The 26,447-nt window shown below is 45.7% G+C and overlaps 1 protein-coding gene across 2 annotated transcripts in view; it reads right to left on the reverse strand.

Moving 5' to 3' along the window:
* The window catches only part of NRK (Nik related kinase), a 1,020,485-nt gene that overhangs the window by 387,920 nt on the left and 606,118 nt on the right, over positions 1-26,447 (reverse strand). The window contains exon 14 of one of the 2 annotated variants that reach the window (XM_078688671.1): positions 7,417-7,581. The exons of the other annotated variant lie outside the window; for it this stretch is intronic. Coding sequence (XP_078544797.1) covers positions 7,417-7,581 — 165 coding nt within the window. The remainder of the gene's footprint in view (positions 1-7,416; positions 7,582-26,447) is intronic. 2 annotated transcript variants of the gene reach the window in all.

The raw sequence follows: 26,447 nt of genomic DNA on the forward strand, positions 1-26,447 counted from the left end.
GTCTCGGTATGTCCGAATGGGGTAGGAGCAACTTGTGTATGTCCCCCCTTGCATGTTCCCTCTCTGACATATTGAGCTCGTGGAGGTTGCGGCCCGCCACCCAGTAGGCCAGCCATTGTAGTTGGCACGCATAGTTATACGCCCTAAAGTCTGGGAGGCCCATACCACCGGAAGTTGAGGGGAGCTGCAGTTTGGCTAGACCTATACGTCTGCACCCGTGTCCCCACACAAGTTCCGTGAGCAGTGTGTCGAGATGTTGAAACGTCGCGGCGGGGATCAGGAATGGCAGGTTGGTGAAGTGGTAAACTAGGCGAGGGAGCATTACCATCTTGGAGATGGCCACTCTGCCAGCAACAGAGAGGGGCAGTGTCAGCCAGAACTGAATTTGCGCTTTCAGTGCTCTCATGGCTCTGCCAAGGTTGCCGTCAATCATCATGTCAGCTTCCCTGTAAATGTGTATCCCTAGATATCGGAAGGTGGTACCCGATATCTGGAATTCGTGTGGAGCGAAGGGTAGGGGAGTGGAAGAGTCTGTATTCCTGAAAGTGTACCCATATGACTTGGGTTCACTTATAGCAAGGCCTGAGATCTCCTTGAAGTCCTCAAACAATTGGGGTATAGGGCCCATATCTCCCCGTATGTCTCGAAGGTACAGTATGATGTCGTCGGCATAGGCGGACACAATGTGCGTCGTCCCATGTCTCTGGATGCCATAGCGGGGGGCCCTCGCCCTGAGGCTGCACAGCAAAGGTTCGAGGGCAAGGATAAATAGGAGAGGGGAAAGCGGGCAGCCCTGTCGGGTGCCCCTTGCTATAGCTATAGGACCCGAAATATGTCTAGAAGTGCGCACTCTCGCTGTAGGGAGAGTGTACAGAAGCCTGACCCAGGCAACGAATTCGGGCGGTATCCCGAATCTCAAGAGTGTGGCAAACATGTAGTCCCATCTAAGGGAGTCGAACGCCTGTCTCAGGTCTAGTGTGATGCAGCCCTCCTGGCTCGCCCCCCCGTGTCTCCCAACATCAGTTGGGCCAAGCGTCTGAGATTCATGGCCGTGCTCCGGCCCGGCACAAAACCACATTGGTCCGGATGGATCAACAGGGAAATATATTGAATTAGTCTCGTCGCCAGCACTTTACTCAAGATCTTCGAGTCAGTGTTCAGGAGGGACAGGGGTCTGTAGTCGGCCAGCTGGAGCCCTTCTTTACCTGGTTTTAAGAGAGATGTGATCAATGCCTGCATGGACGATTGCGGCATGGAGGCAGTTCGTAAGGCTTCCATATAGAGAGTATGTAAACGTGGGGCCAATCGATCTATGAACGTTGTGTAGAATTCGGCCGGGAGGCCGTCGGTCCCTGGTACCTTATTCCTAGGGAGGGCTCGTATCGCTTGTCTGATTTCCGCTAGTGTGATGTTGCGCTGTAGGGCTTTGCTTTGTATGTCGGTAAGCCGGGGCAGGACCAGGTCCCCCATAAAGGCCTCATAAGCGAACTCCGCTTGGGGCGGGGGGGGGGCTATATAGCGTGGTGTAATAGTCCCTGAACGCCGTATTAATCCCTATTTGTGTGGTAGCAGGAGTGCCTGTTTGGTCCATAATTTCTAAGATTGGGTGGCATGGTGGGGAATCCCGTAGTATCCGGGCCAGAATGGTACCAGCCCGGTCTGCCTGCGTATGCTGCCTATTTGTGTGTTCTCTGTAATCCAGGAGCCTCAGGTCCTCTAGAAGCTCTGCGTGTCTGATGTGGGCCTCCTGTAGTGGGGTGAAATGTGCATTAGTGCCCGCTGCCTCACTCTCCAGGGACGCTAGGGAACCCTCCACTTCCTTCAATTGATTGATGACCTCTTTCTTTCTGCCCACTCGCGCGGCCATCGCCTCTCCCCTTAGACAGACCTTAAATGCGTCCCATTCGATCTGACGGGTGCTGGCTGTGTTCGCGTTCGTGGTGAAGTATGTGTCTATAGTGTCGGAAAGGGACGATCTAAAAACCGTGTCTTCAAGCAGGTCAGGGGGTAGGCGCCATGTCGGGATTGGGGGCGTCAACCTGCCCCAATGCCAGGTGAGTTCAACTGGGTTGTGGTCTGACAGGGTTTTGCCCATGTGTTGGGCCTGTACAATTGAGGTCGTCAGGGAGCGGGAGCAGAAGACATGGTCAATTCTCGTATGGAGCTGGTGGGGCGGGGAGAAAAAGGTATATTCCCTCTCCTGTGCGTGTGTGCTGCGCCATGCGTCTGCCAATTCCCAGCCTTCAGCCCAACGTGCCAGGGCTTCCGCCTGTTTTCTGCTCTCAGTGGCCAACAGGGGGGGGTGTGACCTATCCAGTGTAAGATCGAGTACGGCATTGAAATCCCCCCCAATAATCCACTGGTGGTCAGCCCAGTCAGCCAGCATCCCATTTAGTGTGAGCAAGAATTCAGATTGGCCTGTGTTTGGGGAGTACACACATCCTAACACAATAGCATCCCCATCTAGTGAACCCCGCACAAATACATATCGCCCCTCCTTATCAATCTTTTGTTCTAATGCCTTGAAGGGGACAGAGTTGCGAAGCCAAATCGCCGCCCCCCTTGAGAACGCAGAATAGGAGGTAGCAAAGAGCTGTCCTCTCCATTTTTTGCGTAACTTCACAGTCTCAGCACTGTTTAAATGTGTCTCTTGCAGACAAGCTATCTGTGTCCCTCTGCGGTTAAGTTGGGCCAGGATTCTGTGGCGTTTGTGTATCGAGCCCAGTCCCCGTACATTCCAGGTGCACAAAGGATATACATTAAGAGGTCCCATAGCCATCTGTGTGTGGTGGTGGAGTGAAGCTTGTAAGTGACCATGTTAGGTTCGTCGTGGTGCCAGGTAAGAGTGCCATGTAAACATATAACCCCTGAACTGAAAGGTTCCCAGGCCAACGGGCTCGGGAGCCAAACAAGGGTGCCCAACGTGGGCACAAGTCAGTGTGTTCCATGTTCAAAACGGGGGAAGCAGGCCTCTGTTGACTGTCTCTTGATGGCCTGCTTTGGCATGGTAGCCCTGAATAGGGTGAGCCCTCCTGCAACCCACCATGTATGAGGAAGAGGGGCCGGTTATACTTTACCACCTGAAGAGGATCAGTCATGCCGATAGTCAGAACTCCTCTGCCATCTGGGCCGTGACCTTGGGGAACAGCTGTAGGCTGTCCACCGACCCGGAAACCTCAGTGTGGGTGTCGGTGGTGACGGTGCCCCCGTCCACGGTTGCTTCCGCGTCGTGGGCGGCCAGCGCCTCCTCTGTTAATCGCATCCGTGCTGTTGAAGTTGAAGTAGGACCCGCTGTTTGGTCCCCGGGTGATCGAGCGTTCATCTGTGCGCCTCGCGCGGGGTGATGTCCGGAAGTGGAAGGAGTGCTTTGTCGTCCCTGTGATGCTTCGTGTCCCCCACTGTGGACATCTGCGAATGGGTCTTGTGAGGCCGGAGGGGTGAGTGTGACTTCCATCCATTCCTCCGCCTCCTCCGGCGAGTCAAAGAAGTGGGATTTATTGCCGAGTAGTATCTTGAGTCTTGCAGGGAATAACAGCGCATATTTCATGTCTCTGTCTCTGAGTTTGCGCTTCACCCCCAGGAAAGTGGACCGGGCTCTCTGTACCGTTGGCGTGAAGTCGGGGTACACTGATATGGTTTTGTCTTCGAAGCGTATAGGCGCCTTCTCCCTTGCCGCTCTTAAGACAGTGTCTCGGTCTTTGAAATGGAGTAGGCGCGCAATCAATGGTCGAGGGGGCGCTCCCGGTTGCGGGGGGCGCGATGGCATCCTGTGTGCCCGCTCCACGCTGTACAAGGCCGTAAGGTCGTCCTGGCCCACCAGTTTCCGCAGCCAGTCCTCGACGAATCGGGTGGGGTCCCTCCCCTCGCTTCGCTCCGGAATACCTAGGATGCGGACGTTGTTGCGGCGGGCACGTCCCTCCGCATCGTCCACTCTGTCCCATAGCTGTTTGAGCTGCTTCTCCACGGCCTCCAGTTTCGAAGAATGCTCCGTCTGCTGGGGTAGGAGGTCATTTAGTGCAATCTTCTGCTCCGAGACTCGCTCCGCCAGCTTGTTGTGGTCAGCCCGCAATAGGGATAGGCCGGTCGCCATGCTATCAATGCGTGATTCCAACGCTTCGCGCGTGGCGCGTATTTCGTTGAGGATTAGGTCTAATTTGGCGTCTTGAGATCCCTTCCCTGTCGGCGGTATGATGTCCGCGTTCGAAGAGGCCAGTGGGTCTTCTGAGCCCGTGGACTGCATATCTGCCGGGGCGCCTAAGTCCTGGTTCCTGCCCCTGTGTCTACCCATTGACCTGGTAAGCAGGGCGACGCTGGAGTATTCGTGTCCGGTCTCCCCTATGCAAGTGCTCACGCAAGGGCGTCGGGCTTTGAAAGCGGGGTACCCAGGTTCCGCTGAATGCAGGGGATTGCGACGCAGTCTGTGGGCAGTTGGGAGTGTTTCAGGCCAGTTTGTGTCCGGGTGACGGCGGTCAGCGGGTCGCGGTGTCGTCACAAGGCGGAGTGGGGCACCGCTGGTGGTCTTGAGAGCCGGTAAGTGCCTGGCTGTGCAGGGTGCAGGGGGGAGTCCACAGGCCGGGGAAGGCGATGAGTAGGGGCAGCGCCAACGGTCAGTATCGCGGCAGGCGCTAGGTGTGCAGCGTGGCGTCAGGGCTTCACCGGGCGAGTCTTCTTTCCCCCACGTGTGCCCGATGCCCCCCTCTCCAGTTTGTGAGGTCGCAGGTATGCCGCTATGCTAGTAGGCACCAACCTTGGAAGTAGACAGCCTCACGTACTCCCACTGCGGAATGTCCGCCTGCGCCGGTGTCCGGGTGTGCCAATTGCCGGGATCGAGTTCCCAACGTCCTGGACCCCGCTCCGGGGTGCAAATAAAATGGCGCCTGCAGTACCTTCTCGTTGCCGGGCTTCCCTTCGCCTCCCGGCGCGTTGTGCCGTGAGCAGACTTCGCGTGTGCAGTGCCGATGGCGGGCCTTGCCTCCCGCAGAACCCGTTCTATACTCCAGTGGGGGGTCCGGGCTCAGGCGCTGTAGCTGCGTGGCGATTCTGCTATGTTGGGTCCAGAGTCCCGGCCGGCCAGAGGGTCCCGCAGTAAGGGAGACCAGCGAGTGTCCGGAGGGCCGATGTAGGAGGCAGTGAGGTCACAGGCGGCGTGGGGGGGGGCCCGCAGTATACCCCGAGGTCGCGGCAAAGCGTCCGCCGTTTCTCCAGTCCAAGGTCCCTCTCACAGCCAGCCAATGACCTAGGTTGGGCCGGGCAGTCCACAAATCGAGGCCGAGGCCTCACTCCGTGTCACAGGCCGCAGCAGCACCACGGTCCCGGCGCTCTCTCGGTGCGAGCATTGGAGGAGCAGCGCCCGTCCGCTGTATGCCGGTCGCCCCCGGGTCCTCTGGGCACCGAGTGCAGGTGGGCTGCAGGTCAGGATAGCAGGATAATCAGCTTATATTACGGGCTAAGGACGGAGCTCCGGAGCTACACGTCCACCATGATCGGCACTTAGCCCACACATTATCTTGCATGCAGTGACGCGTTCGTGACTTACTGGGCGTACAAATTCTTCCTGTAACAGTGAGGATTGGTAACTTTGGCAATGCAGCTGAATGCAAAAATGTAAATGAACTAAAGAGCAGCACAGGAGCAAATGTACAGATATTTTAACAAATGGTGTCAGTTTCAGTAGATCTCTGATAGAGTGTGCATGTATGATATCTCATATATATCAAATCTCAAATTGCTTACACAGTTCTGGTTGTGGATTTGAACATCTCAAACCAAATTACATATAGTATGTGAATTTCCTATTAACCACCACTACTATTTCCAAAATCAAAAGCAAAAGTTAATGCATATCATATTTGGAGAGAATGTGGCCTAACGGCTAGGGCGTTTGACCTCGAAGCTGTGGAACTGAGTTTGAGTCTCGGCAGGGATGCTCAACATTCTCTGATTCTGGGTAAATCACTTAATCTCCCCATGACTGACAAAAAAAACAAAAAAAATTAATATGTCTGTCTGTAATGTAACTGGTGCTCATGTAAAGCGCTCTGATACCATTGGGTCTAGTTCATGCTATATAAAACGCCACAAATAAAAATATATTTTTGTGGTGCAGGGATCCAGCAACAGAGCTGCCTGGGCTCGGTGCAGCCTTCAAAGCTGCATATGATTTCCTCCTCTTAGTTCTGTCTGGGGAAAGTAATATTCTTCCACCACTCTATAAATGCCACAAATGCAACTGGAAAGGGTTGCACTTGTACTGCAGCATTGTGGCATGACATTTCACTCGTTTTTTACATCTTCACTAAGAGCAAATCTTCAAGGGCATACAACTCTCACCATGTAGTTCTCAAATTATTCTTGCAGAATCCCTAAATTTTACATGACCATGCCTTCGGCGATCTGTTTGAACCTTGACTAAATGGGAAAATGCAAAAGTCGCCCATGGGCGAAGCACAAACCCCTCTCTAACCAAATGCAAATAAAGATGCACTCATTCTCATTTTAGAAATCCAGGCTTGTAGCCATTAGAGTAACATAACTAGAGTCTATCACTTTATGGGGCCGATTTCTACAATTGTATCACTTTATAGAGCCCATGTGTATTCTACATAACTCATCCTCAATGCGATAATCCATCTCAACCTCATGGGTCATGTTCTCATTATGACTCACACTTTTCTGCCTCTTCGGGTCTTATCAATAGAGTCTTGTCAGTGGGGAACCTATGGACCGTAACCAAGACGGCCCTCATCACAAAGCACTTCAAATTTAGAGAACAGGGTACCAACAGCGTGATTGGCAATGCTTGTGGACATGGATGTAGATGACGGTGAAATTGTGTACCCTTTAAGCACTTGATGACATCACAGCGTTGACCCCTTGCCCCACCTTTAGTACCAAAATAGACCCATTTTTGCTGCAAAGACTTTAGGCAGAGAAAGGGCAGGAAGTGGGCTCTAGACAAATTGTTTACTTCTGTTCTCGAAAATATTCATAGAACCACAGAGATTAATGACTGTGATGTCAGTGTCAGAGGTACTAAACTGCAAGCAAGGGCAGTATGTGTTTCCCATTACTACTTCAAGTTGACATCCACGTGTTTAACCTATGCCTATGGCTGTCTCTTAATCTTGCAGCATTGGTCTGTATTCCAGTTGGACAGATTATATGTGATAGAGTCTCTGATTAAAAATGCATATTTATGCTAATTTGTCATCCAGGGAACAGACTCATAGTTTCAAAGGGACCACAATTAAAAGAGCTATCGATTTTAAGCAGCCTGGAATGCAGCTCAGCAGAACTGCAGTCAGGCAATTAGCAACCAATACACAGGAAGCAAGGAGCTATTAGAGATGTGATAGTGCACATGGAGAGCTGCAATGGGGTCATGCATGAAGGGCACACCAGTGGGACCTCTCGTACCTCTTTGGGCGTGCTGACTGATGGAGTCTGAGCGGCTGAGCCAGATATCTTGGAGAGCTGCTTGCTCCTGTGCCTGTGGTCATGCTGCAGGGATAGTAACTGTGTCTGATCTTTGGGCAGAGTACGGTGGACCTTCTTACTCTGCTGCGATTCCTCCACCTTCCGCTGTAATAGAGAGAACGCCAAGAGTTACGTGAAGCTGTTCCACAGACCAGAAGTGAGTTTTGCAGTTGTTTGCTTTCTTGCCCATTCTTCCCCCAACAGCCTAAATCTGTGGCCTGCTTGAATAGTCCAAACACAGACTTCCTGTGCTTGTTTATTGAAGATACACACTGTAAACCGCACACAAATGCAATGCATAGCTTGATTCTTTTTAAACAAAGTTTGGGTTTTCCAACTCGAGCCTCATAAATTCATTAACACATTTTTTATGTTCACCTTAGTATTCACATTTAGCAGCTCCCAAGCTAGCCAGGTGTTTTGTGTGTGCCATTTCCATGGGCATGGAAGATTGGAGGCAAAAGTAAACCAGAGAGCAGCGACAAAATGCCAATGACTGTCATCGCTACTAGGCAAGGAAGTAGCCTGAAAATGAAAGCGTTGCCCTCGCCCACTCTAAACCGCACATCTAAGCCACTGAGGGAGAAGGAGTCGGTCGGACTGCCCACAGAGGAATTCAGGAGTTGGAGATCGGATGCGAGGTGTGTCCCACTTGAGATTTTGGTTTTAAAAAGTCTAAATGGTGCTTTGTGTACATTTTTAGTCAATGACTTCCAGATGGATCTGCAGGGACACTCGTGAAATAAAAAATAAAAAAAAAGAATGCTTCTTTTTTGCCCTCGTTCTACCTTCTCCTCTTTCTTTCATCCCCATTTTAGTTCTTACATTTAATTTGTCCAATTTCCGTCTCTCGCTTGTTCTCTCTACTTGCCTCTCTTTGTCCTTTCACTTTCCCTATCTCCGTTGCTGCAATTAGCTCCTTTGAATCCCCCCACACTGTCTCTTAGATCTGTCATTGGCACACCTGTGTATTCCTACTGAACTTCTGCCTGGAAGGGACTCATAAAACACTAACATTGGCCCAGAGGCAACTCCCTCTGAAACTGGTTTACCATGCCACAGCTACTAGCGCTTAAAATATTTTTATAGCATTTCAGCATGCCTACTTTTAGGCACTTCATTCAGTAGATTTTTATATCATGTCAAGATGACAGCTTGAAGCCTCGTCACAGTACATGAGATCAGGAGAACCATCTGACAGATAGGCAGGGTGCCCCGGGATGTATGCACTGGGATGTGCCAACCGTTCCTGGAGGGTGGCAGGTGTAGCTTAGTCACTGGTCTTACTTGCTGGGGCACTTTGGACTGCAGTGCCCAGCATTACTTTGTGAGGGCTGGCCCATAATGTGCTCGTAGCACCACCAATTCCCCTGCTACATGGGATGTGTGAAGACTGGGCTAAGACTGGGCCCGTCTACGCCTTTCCAAGCTTGGGGGAGGCTGGGTTTGATACCTGAGGGACTGGTGAGAGAAAGTGTGTTTTCTTGTTTTGGAGCTTGCTTTGGTGCTCATCTCTCTTGGATAGGGACTATCCAAATAGGTTCACCAGCCGGATCCTGCCACCCTGACCTATTGCTCTTGGCATTTGGCACTTGGTCCCATTCACCTACTATCTATGACAATATGGTGAATCGGAAATTAGAAGGGCATGGCCAAACAGTGGTAAAACTACCACCACCCTTGAGGTTTTTTTTGAGAGGGCGGTGGGGGTCATGGACAAGGAAATCCAGCTGGGGGAAAGGCGCCTCTCGCTGCTCATGGATAATGGAGGGACGCCTACCGCTCCCACAGGTTGTGTTGCTCAGGGATCTGCTGCTGGTCCTGGCCTCAGTAATTCCTGATCATTGGTCAAAGATGAGCTCATGCCAGCCACTACTGACCTTGTGTTGTCTTCTCCAACTCCAGTATCTGCGGCAAAGTGACCAACACGATGGGAAAACCCTAACATTTTAGAGAAAAGATCTAGATCTGTAGGTTTGCCCCCCCAGAACATTTCTCTGCCTCTCCAGTGCCAATGGGTAACCTGGATACACTTAAGAATGATCTAATGTCTGAACTATGAGATGAACTCAAGCAAACTCTGGAAGACTCAACCTGATCATTAAGCTGCTGGACCTAATTATACATAAACTAGCTTTACACTCCTTGGCCAGGAGGGGAGAGGTGGCGGTCGTTTACACTACGTTATTAAACCTGCTGCCATCTGCTCTTCTGTAATTAATCTCTCTGCAGCCCTTAAGACACAGAAGCAAGTGTCCTCCATTGCAACACCGACCCAAGTATTGTATTCTCATCCCAGCTCCCCAATGATGACGCTATTATTGGCTCAAGGGAGCATGTCAACCCTGTAACGCAAGTAAGGGACCCCAGTAGTCTACCAAGCGATGTCAAGAGGAGGGAGCTTAGTAGGAAATTCACCTGTCATTTGACTCCAGCTGCCTGCACATACATAGCAATTTTAACCAATGTTCCAACCCTAGGCCAGCATGTGACATAGTCGACAACACAGTTAATTAATTAATCAGGTCACACATCAGTTTCATACCCGCGTTAGGTGCAAGGGCAGCCTATTTAACACATCCTATTCGCACCAAGAGTAGATGGGTGGGCTGTATGGTTAAGGAGTTTTCAGGGGATTGCATTATTATCAGCTTTAATAACCAATCATCCCTAATTGGTCTTTTACAGGATTCTCACCATGATCCAATCACAACCTCAGGGATCAGAGTTTTTCCTGCTGCGCTACTTTTATCAACATCTCAGTTTGGATGCCTAGGAAGTACCAGGCAAGTCTGCAACCATGAATCTCCCCTCGTCACAAATGAGTGCATCTTGGTCAAATTCTGCTCAGTAGATTGCATGATGGTTGCGGTACAACTGTTTTTCTGATTCGTATTAGCAAGTTGACGTAGTCCTTGGTCCCAGGGAGTCTAGAAACCCGACCTCTGCATTTCTAGAAAATCTAGAAAACATATCACTTTCCTTCAACCAGGTGAAAAATGTCCAAGGCTTTAACTGTAGTTTTGAAGTTGGTTTCAGGCAGGGAGAGTATCACTATTTTCGTAAGGGAGAAGTGATATCAAGCTATCTTGGTTTTCGTGGTGATGTTTACTTAGAATGATGGTACTTAGTTGAGGGTGAATTCCAGTAAATTTGCATTGATTGTCTGCAGAACGGTAAAGTCATCTGGATGTATGTCAGATAACCAAACTTGTTAATCAAGGTTGTTGCTGCGGATAGCAAGCAGGAGGAATTAGGTTACAATCATACTGAACTTTATGTGTGTGCTAGATATCCACCTCAGGATTCAGGATTAGCTCAAATTATGGTTTGAGTCTCTGAATGTCATAAGACGTGGAGATGCATCTTCAGGAGGCTAATGGATACAAAGGAACAACCGTTCCTTTAATTGTCATTTTTCCAAGATTACTTAGGTTTTTAGAGATGCTACTAAGTACAAATGCATAACAATAATAGTTTCACCAGGGGCCTAAAATGACCTAACAGAAATATGTCTTTAGTTTAATAACATTCTTTATATGTAACATTTTCATTAAAGTACACATACACAGACAAAAGCATCTTAAATGACCCATTACAATATATTCGATTCTCTAAAAGTGAAAATGATTTAGTAAGTTTGCAAAAATTGATATCACATTCAAAAGAGAAACCGTGGATACATACGGACCACTTTGGTACCTATGATAGCTCATGTTCTAATCTGAATACTGGATCCAGGGAGGGCCATAATGTAGATTATTAGATCACTCTATGAAAATTTCTATGCTGGTTTAGCCTTAACAAAACCTCCAAAGAGGAAGAGTATTCACAAGGCTGCGATTAAACAACTCGCTTAGCAAAAGGATAACGGGGACCAGTGGGGGGAAAAAATTAGTGTAGATAGCTGACCCCCATTGCCAATAACCATGGCTTCATTAATGTGAAAGAAATCCCTTGCAACCGAGGGTGTAGCTCCAAGAAGGAGTAAAATGAAGGAGAGAATGAGAAAAATGGCAGCCACCTACTTCACCTGGTAAATCGAATGGATACAAGCAATCAACAGGGGATTAGATGTGTCACAAATAGATTCCCTCAAATCCCTGGGGTGATGGATGGAGTAAGTCTAGACCTTTCAGTAAGACATAAAGGGTAGACTCATCTGGGTCTTCAGTCCACATCTGATGGTAAGTGGTATGATTAAGTTATCTGTTGCGAATGAGTAAGGGTTTAGAGAGAAGCCTGAGGTGGAAGAAATTTGAGAATGGTTGGAAGATGTATGCAAAAACAGGATGTTTAAAGAAACAGCATTGAGGAAGGACTAAAAAATAGACTCACAAGGAAACTAAACGGTAAGATACGTAAACACACCAGATTCCAATATAATGACCTTAATGACTTTGGCTCTGATTCATGAAGGGCCATGTGGAAAAGCACAAATGTGCATGTCTGCGGTGCAACCTTGTTTCCTGGTAAGGACAGCAAGCAGGCTGGCTCTTTAACCCACTGCCTAGTATAACTCAGTTAGGTGAATATGACTTTGACTATGAGTATAATTAAAAAATAGATGATTTACAATGGAGAATATTTGAAATTTTCATACATTCTGATATCGGACTGGATTTTCCATTGGATAGTTTGAGTAGCCCAGTTCCAGTTTTGAGAAGGTGTTGTGCGCATAGGAGCTGCACACACCCTCTCTTGGTATGGTACAAAGCATAGGTATGTATTGTTTCAACCACACCTGTGTGGGAGTTTCAAGGCCTGCTGACCCTGGCAGGCTTCCAAAACACTGTTGTTGACAGTACATTTATGAAGACAGGCTATAAAGAGTCTCCCCTCTCAAATATTTTCTGGCCATTTCCAACTCTAACAAAAAGGCGAAAATATAGAACTCTAGATCAATTCAAATGCCATGCACACGTTTTATTGTGAAGTGGCCTATGATGCCCCCAGAGATGTAAAATAATTCGTTTCTCCTAGGTCTAGCCTGCATCAGGCCTGTAGGTCATGGTGTTTGTATCTATGTGCGCATCGCCATGGTACATAAAGAAGGACGGGCATCTCTATATGCTGTGTTTATATAGCACAAATCAAGCCTTGCCTGCTTTCTGATTTATGGATCTCTTCACGATGAGGATATAATGGCAGCCACCAATATGTGGCACCATATATTTCCCCGGAAGTTGTTTACTTTTTGCACAAGGTGTTCGTACTGCCAGAAAAGCAGAGAGGGTCACCCCATACATTTTTTCACATTAACTGCACCCCACAAAATCTTCTGAAAGACCACGAAAACCATCCACTTGGCACACCTTTGCTGGTGTTGGTTGGCCGAAATGCATGCATAAGTAGAAAACAGTTATGTGTAAATTCGATCCTTTGTTTCTAGGGCCTACTATACTATAATAAAGAGATCTTCATTATTAATTTTGAAAACTAAAGACTCCCACAGTCATAGGTTACACAGGAGGTCCTTGCGGGAGGAAAATGGCATTGTTAGGTGGTGACATGGGTAGAAAACTACATAGAGGCCAGTTTATCTTAAGACATGCGATATCTTAAAAATAAACATGGTTGACATAATTTATCATGTACTACTACATTTTTTAAATTGATCTTATCCGCAGACTCTTTGCCAATGATGAAAGTAGTTAAAAGTTCTACCTGCATAGTAAACACGTAAATATGTCTAGCCACAATTTGTTTGTCTCCACTTTTTCTCCCTTCAAACTCACATAAGTTCATAAAATGCAGCCTGTTCTTCGTGTCTCTTCAAATTTAAGAAAAAATAAATAAAATAAATAGCTATGAATATCTAACTGTGCACACAGTTCCATTTAACTTACTGGCGCCTCATTGTTTTCAATATATTATGTAGAATTAGAGGCATTTCTCCTCCTCAAAATCTCACTGTGAAGTGCAATCCCTGGGAATGATCCTCACAATTCAGTGTTACCCAAGTATTCAAAAGTACAACACCAAATGCTGGCAAAGCATCTTTCTGTTGGTCATTATGTTGCTACAAGATGGACCAGAGAGTTAACACTCACCAATCAGTGGTGGCTCCCTGGTAAGGCAGAGTAGCGTCATCCCACTGCTTTTCAGCAATGTAAAAAAAGGAAAAATAAAATGATAATAACTTGAGGTTATTTTCATTTAATATCTTCCTGCTGAAGCAGCTTTGCGGATGGAGTAGGGCTGCTCTGCTCTCAGAGAAGGGGGAAGGAGTGGTGGGCACTCTGTTAGTGAGCATGAATGATCGGCCGACCGTCCTGGGCTGACCAAACAGTCATGCACATTTTGCATGTTCTCCACCCAGGCTGCATTACAGTCTGGGTGAAGAACATGCCCAAGCCCTCAGTCTCCATCAGAGTGCCGAACCAGGATGCTCAGACCAATGAAAATGCTGCATCGCAGTGTTGTGATTGACTTAGAGAAGCCAGGGTACTTTCCTGATTCTGCTCTGGCACCGGAGAGCCGACGAGGAGAGACGCCGTGGTCAGGTAAGTTCATTTTTATTGATATGCACACCCAACCGATCCCACCCACCCAGCCCTGCTACCCCGATCTGTGCTGGCCGCCACTGCTCACCATGACCATTGTTAGAAATCAGGGTCTCTAGTTGGCAGAGGTAGGTACCTTTGTACAAATACGGACCTTTGATCTAGTCAGGGTAAGGTGGATACACTTCTAAAATAACCCCTGCTCATCCCCTTGGTAGCTTGGCAAGAGCAAACAGGCTTATCTCAGAGGCAGTGTGTAAAGCATTTGTGAACACATACAGTAATACAGTGAAAACACTACAAATAAACACCACACCAGTTTAGAAAAATAAGTCATCTTTATCTAAACCAAACAAGACCAAATGACAAAAATCCATAATACAGTAATACAAATATGACTTCAAATGGTAGAAATAGTTCAGTTCAAAGCAAATTGCAGATGTGTAACTTTTGACACAAAGTACCTTGGATGCGTCACGCACACTAACAAAAAGGGCCACAGGGAAGGTGAGGCGTCGGTTCCTTACACTTAGGGAACGTGATGCGTCAGTTCCTTGCTCCGGGGGAGGTGATGCTTTGGTGCCTTACTGCTGCGCAGGGGAGGTGATGTGTCAGTTCCTTACCAGAGAGGAGGTGATGCGGCGGGTTCTTACTATGGGGGGAGGTTGTGCATCAGTTTTTACTGTGTCCCCCAATGACGCAACAGAGTTGGCACCTCATTGCGATGCAATGATCCGGGATGATGTGTGGGTTCTTACAGCCGCACAATAGGCCTTGTGTCGGAATCAGAGTGCTGATCTCGGAGTTCAAAGACTGGTGCACTTGATGCGGCGTACAGCAATTTCTTGTGCCGCGGGCAGGCGATGAGACGATTTCTTTGGCGATGCGTCAGAAACAGGTGCAGATGCGTCACACTTCTCGAAGTTGCATTACTTTTCCAGCTCCCAGCAACAAACAGCCTCCAGAGGTCCAAAACAACAGCAGGCACCTCTTAGCAGGTCAGAACTTGCAGCAAGGGACTTCAGGGGAGCTGAGGGTGACGTCTTTGTGTCCCTGAGACTTCAGAACAGGAGGCAAGCTCAGTTTCAAGCTCTTGGAGGTCTTCCTCAAGCAGGAGACACAGCAAACAACAAGTACTTTTCCCTTTCCTTGGCAGAAAGTAGCCACTGCAGGCCAACCCCAGACAGCAAACCGCACAGGGGCGGTATTCCTCCTCAGTTTCTCCAGCTCTTCTCCTTGGCAAAGGTTCCTCTTGTTTTCCCAGAATGGAACTAAAAGTCTGGGGTCTGGGCCCTTTCTTTGTATACAGTAAATCTCTTTGTTCTCTTCTGGCCCAGGGCTCTGAGCCCAGTCCAAACCAGTTCTGTGGGGCTCTTTACAAGTGCACAACAACCTCCAGTATTAGGGTGAGCCCTGGCTCTGGACACACCACAGGGGGAGGAGCCATCATTGTGGAAGGCAGACAAAGCCCTATTAGAGGTGCAGGTGCTACTCCTCCCACCACTCCAAATGCAGACCAGGCCTATTCAGCCTAGCGCTGACTCTCTGGACCTCTGCACATCCCTAGCCCCTGTCACTCCAAAGCCAGACTGTCAATACACATCCTAGCAGAGGCATACTGGATGACTTAGCAAGAAAAGATCTACTTTCTAAAAGTGGCATTTTCAAACATAAAATGTAAATACCACCCTTACTAAAAGATGCATTTTAACATTCTGAGTTCAGGCACAGTAATCTTTATTTTCCTATCTTGTTCCCAGGGGCAGTTATGCTTATAAGATGTTATAAGCAAACTCCCTATTCTATCCTATAGGGAAAGATAGCCTTAAAATAGTTAAAAAACGAAATTGGCAGTATTTCATTATCAGGACATGTCACACACATCGGGGCATGGCCTACCTTTCACATACACTGTACCCTGCACACTGGGGTACCTTGGGCCTACCCTAGGGGTGACAAACATGTAAAAAAGGAGAACTTAGGGCCTGGCAAGTGAGTGCACTTGCCAGGTCGACATGGCAGTACTAGACAGCACACAGGCCTGAGCTACATTTACAGGCTGCTTATACGGGTGACACAATCAGTGCTGGGGACACACAGTGCACTGTACTAGGGACTGACTAGTTATCAAATATGCCAATCATGGAAGCACCAATCCACACATACAATTTACAGGGAGAGCATTTGCACTTTAGCACTGATGTTGTTATGTTATGTTACTTTATTTTTGTATAGCGCAAATCACCACTGGTCTCTAAGCGCTTTTAAAGAAATTAACAAAACAGATAGCCACCGGTGACCTGCCAGCAACCAAGCTGGCAGTTTAAATTGAGGCTGTTGTCTTTTTAAACAAGTGGGTCTTCAGAGACTTCCTGAGGGATAATAGCACCGATTCCTCTTGTAAAATTTCTGGTAGCTCATTCCAGATTTGAGGAAGGAGGACTGACTGAGCTCTACCACCCTTGGATTTGAGTTTAAATCTCGATGGGGCAAGCTTACAGGCCTTGGAGGAGCGCAAGGCTCTGCCTGGGGTGTACTTTACCAGACGATCTTTAATGTATTTAGGAGCCTCTCCATAAATAGCTTTGTGGGCTATACAAAGACACTTAAATTGCACTCGGTGTTCAATGGGCAACCAGTGCAGTTTATTGTGAAGGGGGTAGCTCGTGTTCTCCTCGGTAGGGAGAAGATGAGCCTGGCTGCATCATTTTGAACTACCTGCAATTTCCTGAGGAGTTTCCGAGGGAGGCCTAGATAAAGAGCATTGCCATAGTCCAGCTGAGAAATAACTGTGGCGGACACAATGGATTGTAATGCCGGAACAGAGAGAATGGGGACAAGTTTCCGCAGTTGCCTAAGTAGGCCTATACAGGTGCCTACTACTGCGGAGACTTGGGGGGCCATGGACAGGTCTGAATCAATTTTCAGTCCTAGGCTTTTTACTACTCTCCCTGGGGTTGGTACCTCCCCCAATTCGGGGGGCCAGAAAAGCTCACACCAGTGGCTGTTTTGTGTTGCGATGATAAGCACCTTGGTTTTATCCGGGTTAACCTTCAAGAGGTTATTTGCCATCCAGTTAACCGTAAACCTGAGAAAATATTTTTGATCAGCAGTGGTGAAGTGCCCAGAGTCATAAAACCAACAAAAACAGGTCAGAAAGAGAATGCAACAAAACAAAAAATCTGGGAATAACCCTGCTGTAAAAGCTAGGTCTCAAAGCCATCATCTGTGATTGAAGGTCACACAGTTGAATCGCGTCAAAAGAAGCAGACTCAGCCTTCTATCCTTCAGAGATCAATAAAGTGAGTATGATAAAATGGGTAGTAGCAACACCTCTTATATGCAGACTTAAAAATTGCAGAGGTGCAGTATGACGTGCTAGAGTAAAACAAGCTGTTATTAACCATAGACTACAGACTTGGCAGCCTGTAACACACATTTAGTCGCAGGTTTATAAATAAAGTGTAATATAGACAGCATAGGCTGTTTGCGCTTATCTTCTTTGATACACTCTCTATGTACTGAAGCAGGCATCTCGCACATGACCACATTCAAAAAGCACCTTTTGGTTCTAGTTGTCTTGAGCCAATCACTCCTGATGGATCCCTGTTATGTGTCCTGTTACAATTGTGCTTATCCAAAAGAGCATCAAAAAGCCCATGGTGTTTCTCTTGCTTGTGACTATAAATCTGATTTTGGTGGGCGTGTTATAGATGGTCCCCCCTGAACATCTTTATCAATCTTCCATTAGAATGGATTCTGTAAACAATATTGAGGATTGGGTGTGAACATTATAAAATATATTTCGATCAGAAGGAAGAACTTCGAGATACTGGTCACTAGTTTTAATTAATATAAGAGGCAGGAACCTTAAGAGGTATACCTTGAATCATCTGAAGGACTTCCAGCTGATGGATCCATATAGGAGAAAGTAAAGTCTAATGGCTTTTCCGTGTGGTGATTCACTGGGCAGTACCGTGCTGGTGGTTATAGATATAAATCTTGCTTGGCCTCTAGAGAGGAAATTGTGGCAGGAAATATGCCTCTCCACAAGGACCCAATCAGATAAGCCACTGTTACTCTTGCTTCCATGGTACATGATGACTGCCACATACAAGAATTCAAAAATGAAAAACTGGTGCTGAAAAGAGAGAGGCTGGCAGTCTTGCAAGGAATCATACAGAAAGGGGGATTTTTGTTATAGAACTTTGCTGAGATCGAAAGTTTTTTGTCACACGCAAGGAAGGGGCAAATCCAACTTGTAACTCATCATTTCTCCACCACCAGATGCCTACAGAGTGGCATTTCTACATATGAGGTTTGGAGAGAAGTCGGGAGGAGGAAAGGAAGTGCAGTTTGAACTATCTTATAAAATGCATATATTTTCCAAATACCATTATGTTCAGGGAGCGTGGAATTATGTGGAAGGAGAGGGCCAAATAATGTTTCAAGGTTCAGTAAACTACACAGCAAGGGAAGGCACATAATGCAGCGCAATGCAGCACATTTGGTGATAGTATTACACCATTTTCTGTGGTTTGTGCACTCGTCAACACTATCTATGCATTGATTACATCTCATAAGTACCAGTTTAACACTCAAATATAGCAATAAACCAGTGGCTGCTCCTCCGCTATGGAACCCTCAAAAACTTGACAAATAAAACTATAATAAAACAGATTTAAAACCCATTTTATTATCATTTTCTTTTTTCTTTTATGTGATTGTATGCCAAGTCTGGGGGGTGGGGCCAGGAAGGTGATAGTACTGGAGAGGGAGTGGTGAGAACTGTTATCAGTGTGCATGATGGTTTGGCCGGCTGTCTCAGGATGGCCGAACCGCCATGCGCACTGCAGCTCTCTCCAATCTGAGCTGCGTTGCAGGGTTGGAGAGAGCAGACACAGGCTTCCAGTCTGTCTGTTAGTGCAAATTCACGGTACTCAGGTCAATACTAAAGCTGCTTTCATGTACGAGAACATCTTCAGGATTGGCCGCAGGGCAGTCTGGGAAACTGTGCCTTCAGTGGAGACGAGCAGAAGACTTCGATGCTGGAGGGTAGCAGGTAAGTTCTTTTAAAAAATATATATTTTATTTTTCTTTGTCGTTCCCCAACCCCCGCCTCTTTTCCCTGACACGAGGCGCTCCTGCAATAAACAACAAAATCGTCCACTGCGCGGCAACATGTGTGGCAGTGTTTTTAGTAACATTTAAACCATGTGAGCTAGAAACAGATTTTTGTTTGTTGAAATCTGCAGATTATGCAGCAGATGATGGAATATGTGGATGGTGATAGCAGATGACAAATATGAGCAGTGAGCACTAGTCCTACATAAAAGGCAAGTGACTTTTCTAGTGAAGGAATTACAAGCTCTTATCAAGGTATTATCAGCAACCTGAAGGGTGGGGAGGGATTAACAGATTAACAGACGAAATGTGTTACAGATCCCTGGGAAAGTATCGAACAACTGGTTTTATTACTGCAGACAAGTGTATGCCATTAAATGTAGCAGGTCAAACATAGTGGTGCTAAGTCAAGATCAGGGTCTTCTTTTAGAGGTGCTCTAGGAGGGAGAGGCCTCAGTTACCGCGCAAAGGAAGCTGCACAAAACAAGAGGGACTGCAGCTCACAATAAGGACCACAAAAGCAAAACGGGTCAAAAACCGATCAGGAGCAACACAGATACATGTCTATGCACCATCACCCCGTGATAAGTAGTATCGCCACAGTATTACAACGCAACTCTGAAGGTCCAAATCTGTAATTCATAAAACAGCAATCTGGTAATAGCATGAACATATGCAACCCCTCTGGATTCTGTGTTGTAGCCAATTTCATGTCCTTGCCTGCCAGAATCTACTACTTTTGAGATCAATTCAACTCATGTATTTCAATGAAAGCAGTCCCTACCTGGGAGCACTAAGTTCCCCCATCAAGCAAAAGCACAACTGTGACAAAATACTCCTCTAGGCTGATCCATACAGTAAATAACATGTATTTATGCTGGACCAACGCCCTTTTGTATATCATGACAAAGTGTCTAACCTAAAAACGGAGATATGGTGGCAGAGACTGGGTGGGGCAAGGGTGGAAGGTCTTTTTGCCTCATTGTACCAAAAACAAAGAAATTCAACCATCACTTACTCTTCCTTCACCCAAAAAGCAAGGGAAGATATAAGTACAACATAGACCAGTGCCCATTTTATAATAACAATAGCATATCTAAATACAGTAATGACATGACAACACCACATATGTGTCTCACACATTTTACTGTCAGGGTTATCAGGGCGCCATGTTCTTTAAACCAAGAACCCTTTATCTAGCTACTGTTAGACATTCAGGCAGCAGTGACATGCCAACAGGGCTCAGGACATACAGGTCAGGGTCACAAGTGTATGAGGTTACACTGCAACGGAGACAAGCTTGCCAGACCCTGAGCCTGGCGCCAAAACAGCGACCCAAACACTGGACCTTGTGATATTCTGTCTCATTCAGTTATGTGGTGTGTGATCATTTCAGTGCGTTTCACAAATTACTCGGAGGACATATCATTCCTGACTCAACAAATCTGACAGACATCCATGTCAGTTCAAGAGACGTTTCATTTCCTGTCAGATTCCGCTCTGTGCTATGAGGCAAAAGCACTTTCAGATACGATTGCTGTTCTGTTCAGACAACATAATCGCTTTTTCTGAGAATATTCACAAAGCAATATCATATTTGTGATGTGTATTTATGCCAAAAATTTCCAGAAAGCCTTAATGTTGGGAACCAAACCTTTTTTATTGCCATAGTCGATTTGCAAATCTTCAATCACCATGTCCATTATCCATTATTAAATACTTAATCCACTTTTCAGTAAAGTGATAGCATGAGTCGCATTCCAGGTGATGGTTCACATTGTTTTGCAATAAATAAAAAAAATCTCTCTCTTGAAAAATGATTTATATATTGTTTATGTCTTAGGCCATCAGCGGTTCTTAACCTGTGGTTTGGGGACCACTGTTGGCCTGCGACGCCCACTGAGAGGGTCCACAACTGTTTATAACTTTTCAGAAATAAAATATTTTTAACAAATCAATAAAGTGTATATAAATAAAGAAGTAAAACGCAAAACTGAACATTCTAAAACGCTCTGGATTTAAAAATTTGAGGCAAAATATCAAGTTAATATCCTCCAATTTATTTGAGGGAACAGTGCAACTGCATCACACAGGACATAGTATGGACGAGGGATGGCTTAATTGAATTTAGAAAAGCTCTAACTTCCCATTTGAAGTAAAATGGTAAAATGTAGATTTTTTTAAATATTCCCAGCTCAGGTCAGGTGGGGGGCGCAGGAACAGCTGACGGATCGCATTCCGGTAAACAGGGGAGTACATCAGGGCTGCCTACTGGCCCCAACTCTCTGTAAATAGAGTAGTACATTTTTTGCAAGAAGAACCTGCAGACACACCAAGTCTGGGGAGGGTTACGGCATCAACCCTCTTGTTCGCAGATGACACCCTGTTGGTGTCCAAGACCCCAATGGGGTTACAACGCCTTTTGAACAGGTACCAACATTTCTGCGAAGCAACAGGGCTGGTGATCAATACAACTAAAATGAAATTTATGGCCATTAAGACCCCAAAGTCTTTTCGAGGCAGTCTTCTGCTCGATGGGAAACCTCTCGAAAGAGTTTGCACCCTTGATTATCTGGGTATACATCTCCCAGATAACATGTCTTGGAAAAACCACCATGCGATTATGCTAATGAACCACATAAGGGTAACGGGATCACTTGGGAAGGAACATCGCCTTTCGCATAGTAGACAGGTTGCGCCAGCCCTTTAGGTCTACGAAGCAAAGGCTGTGAGTGCAGAGTTGTACGTGGCCGAGCTGTGGGAATTAAAGAAGACCTTTGTAGATCAGAACACAAATTCCTTAGTGATGCTCCCAAAGTACGCTCCCCTCACTCCCCTTATTTATGCTTGACATGGGCAGGCGTTCCATAGGAGATGTAGCAAGGCTGCGACCTTTGCTTTTTTGGGCCCGCGTCGGAAGGAGCGAAGAACTGCTGCCTTATGCAGAAGCCCTATCAGAGCTCATGAGGCTGGACACATGCAGTAAAGTGGGCTGGATTGCCAATGTCAAAAAATTGATGACAGCCATAGACCTTACAGCTTATTGGGATAATCAGGAACCACCGAGGAAAGAGGTGCTCAAGGGTTCATATTGGAATTGGGCGGACCAGCAAGAGTTCAGCAACCCTAACTTGGGGAGATTGACCCCCAATTTTGAAGATTGTGATCTTCACAAGCAGGAAAGACAATTGGAGCCCTTTCTAGACATAATGCAGGTCCTGCAGGATATGCTCTTGTATATTCAGTTTAGGTTCGGCACACTTCCTGTCAACGAAACCATAGCGAAATGGCACTCAAGCAACTTAGCCTCTAAGGAATGTCCATGCTGAAAAGCCCCTAAAGAAAGTGCTGCCCACGTCATGTTTGCATGCCAAGCGTATTCCACTTCCAGGGTCAAGTGGCTAAAACCGATTTGTCGGCAATTGGGCTTCCGGGAGCATCATGCAGCCTTGCATATTCTCAGGTCGGACTCAAAGCCACTTTTTGTCTACAGCGAGGCCAAGTTTCTAAGCCACGCAGAAGCCCACAGCTGCATGAGGCCAAGGCTTTTGTCGACTTTGGGCTCCCAAGATATCTCACCAAGGCGTTTTTAATGCGTCTTACTTTGTTCCCATTTTACTGCCAGAACCTTCCGGTTGGGCGTTAGTAAGATAGGTCCATTAGAAATTGGACCATCTAACAGATGTTATGCTGCTATATTTTATCCTTATTTTAATATTGCAATCATGTCATCTTGTTTCCTATCTGCACTATTGATGGTTTGGTCGTAGTGCGCTGATAGCACGTTAGATGAAGGCCTAAATACGGTATTAGTGTGGCCGGGTAGCATGCAATTGTTATAGGACGTATCTGATGTTGGAACTTTTTTATGCTATTTCATTTACCAAAATCGATGTTTTTTCTTCTTATCTTCTACGACATGAGCCGTCGTATTAGCATTAGTACTAACGTTTATACAATTGTAACACTTCCTAGTGGGAGACTAAATGCACCAAAAAGGGGATTTTAGGACGGCAAAGTTGATATTATTTATTTTAGCTGTAACTTTGATTGTTTGATTGTCTTTTTATCTGGAAATTAACTTTTATTAATGTTATTAGAAATTAATTTAGAGGTTATTTCCTTTTTTATGTTACATTCGAACTTGAAGCTTTGCCTTCCATGCACTTGCACTTTTTCGGGGTTGATTGTGGCACAATTAATGTTCTTTGATATAATCTCAGTCTCCCAAAGTTGTACTGTACGCATTGCACTTTTATGGTCGGAAATTACCGAAATAAAGTTCAAAACAATGACGAAGTATTTGTTTGTGAATTAAATCAAATATTTAATCATTTTTCTATTTGTGTCGTGTATTCTTGTTTCTGTAATTGTGGTATACTTTTTCAGTTCAAATCGTCAAAATTGCTTAGACCAGGTACTCGGATTCCCATAATGACTAACCGGGGGTCCACGTATTCCAATATTGATTTAATGGGGGTCCTCGGATTCCAATATTGATTCAGTGGGAGTCAACGGAATCCAGTATTGATTAAGTGAGGGTCCAAAAACATCTAAGGTTAAGAACCATTGCCTTAAGCTGATGAACCTCTTAATATGGTTGCCTTTGACTGATTTTCTTTCCAGAGGTGTCTCACTCTGAGGTTTATAGATCTTTTTAGCACTTGTAGTTTTCCTTTTATTTTGCAATCATAGAACGGTTTACTATTGCATTGTATTTTACTAATTAAGCTCGTTTTATAGGCTGTTCCCTTTCTCACCTTCCCTTTCTTTTCTCTCCTTCCTCTTCTTCTTTTCTTTTCCTTCGCTCTCTCTCCCCCCCTCTTTCTTTCTCTCTTATACAAAACCACCTTTAAAAGCTGTTTTCCCTTAGTACAGTGCATTTGCTCCTTTTTGGGGCTCTTAGTCCTTTTAGATATTTCACTTTTACAAAATGTATCTCTTTATGATGCTTTTTGAGCTTTGTTCTGATGTTTTACATTGTGTACTCTGTTTAATAAAGCTATTTAAACTTTAAAAAAAAGCTGATGAACCACCATCTTGCAGATACCATTGATGTAGATTGTACTATAAACCTATATTAAGTTAAACACAAAGGCTGATTTATAATTCAGCACCTATTCATTTTCGACAAGCAGCTTTCTCTTTGCAAAAGTGTGAATCTAGCTGCCTCACTAATATGACCTGTGTGTAAATGGAGGGCCATGATCACAGCTCAATGTGAATAAAAATGCAATAGTGTCAGAGTCATAAATGTAGTATTTCTTAAATTAATGTTGAGGGGGAGTTGGAGCTGCCGGGTACATATCTCCGTGCAGCCTCCAGTTGGTCATTACATTCTAATATGTGAACTAATCGCCTTTAGCCACGTATCGGAATTATGAGTATTGCGATAAATATTGCATACCCGTAAAAAGATTGGCAGCTCGAACCTGTCGATATTTATTGGGATAAAAATTATTCATAAATACACGGACAAGTGTATTTTGGTGCAGTAAGCACTAAAAACCTCGCTATTCTCTGTTACTTGGGATAATTGGGTAGTAGTTATTGCACCTGATCATTTGTGATATATATCACACCAATTAGTGGCCAAATATTAATGAGTGCAATTAAGAGAAAAATGTCCTAGTCTTGGTGGGCAGTATTACTGAGTTCCAAACTGCCAATTCAGGAGGACCAGCAGTGGGAATGCACTTTCATTATTCACAAGTCTACTGAACAACATTGTATTGTCTTTATGTTGCTTCTAGTGTGTCCTTGAACCACCCCTAACTCTTTCTCTGAATGCATGCAGGTGTAAGACTATGTTGATGAGACTTCATTGGTTCATGAGGTCAATATGTGGGATTTCTTTTGAGGATGTTCTGGATGATGTTCCAGTTGCCTTCTTGGATAAGTGGATGATGAGCAGGGATGTTGGTAGGAAAAGGTGCTGAGAACCTGTAAATTTTCTTCACATATTATCTCTATGGTGATGTGGACAATGGTGTTTTGTGCTTTTGCGGCAATGACCAGTGAGCCACATGTGTATGTGCAAGTGATGTTAATGGGGATCAAAAAGGTGCTCAAAACATGGCACCGTAAGCATCAACACAGCGAAGGGTTATTGCACGTCTCCTTGAGTATTGCCTGTTTTTTCAGTAAAGTCTTTGCCATGGACCCTGGGAAAACGAAGTCATTTGTTTCTCTGGTATGTAGAGTACATATGACTGTATTGTAATGTGTGCCTCAGATAAATTAAAACATGCATTTTTTAATCTATGAGGCTAGATGGCCATGTAGATATCTTATCTGATTCTAAGTGCATTCTTGAGCTGAGGATTTGCCTTCGGTGGTATACGCATATTTATTTTCAACTAGAAGATTGTCCCCATCCATGTTGTGCAGAATGGGTGATGCAAAATGCTAGTATATGCACTTAACTTGGGTCCCATGCTCGCAACTGCAGGAGATGTCTAGCCGCTGGGATTTCCATTTTCCTATTGACCAAAGTGGGTGCTCAGATGTACAAAGAGGAAGGTCATGTATATAGTCCAAAATGGACAGCATAAGGTGGAAGGGAAAGCCCCGGAAAGGAAAGATTCTGCTTAAGATTCTCAATCAAAGGAAGGAAATCTGATAACACTGTTAATCGGGGATTACAGGATGAGATTGCTGTGAGAGCTGGAGTGGGGATGCCAGGTTGCAAGGGCCACCAGATGTGTAACTCAAGGATGAAGGAGGAGGCAATACATTCTAGTGTTTTGTCTGTCCTACAGCAGAAAATCCATTCAAATGCTACACAACGATACAGATGCATGATGTTGTCAAATCCATTATTGTTCACTCCAGACTTCATGTTGTGCCATATTGGTATGATGGAGAATTTCGTCTCATGGCATGGAACCAGGAATCATAGATGACCCATAATCACTGGCCACCACCAGGTAACTTACCTCATTTCCCAAAGTGAGTGCCACAGTACAAACTATCCTAAATTCCTCCCCCCTTAGGTATTACACATGTATGGTCAATAGATCATTAAACCTCTTCTGAAAAAGCCCTTGTTTGATCTGTGACAACCAAGACACCTATGTTTCAATTGGCAAGGGACCATTAATAAGTAACACAACTGTGATGTTTGTGCATATTAGGGAGCCTTGACACCTGAAGAAGCTAGAGGATTATGTACTTTGGTGTAAGTGTTTCAATCAGGAGTGAGATTTCTGCAACAAGTCCCCCAAAAGGCATCACCAAAGAGAATGGAATAGTTGTTCCAGATTGTCCACCCAGGTGATAAATGTGCTACCCAAGAACATGCAGAAGATGCTAATATGAACAATCTGTGAGATCTACTTA

This window comes from Lissotriton helveticus, chromosome 4_1 (genome assembly GCF_964261635.1).
Source record: "Lissotriton helveticus chromosome 4_1, aLisHel1.1, whole genome shotgun sequence".
Classification (NCBI taxonomy): domain Eukaryota; kingdom Metazoa; phylum Chordata; class Amphibia; order Caudata; family Salamandridae; genus Lissotriton; species Lissotriton helveticus.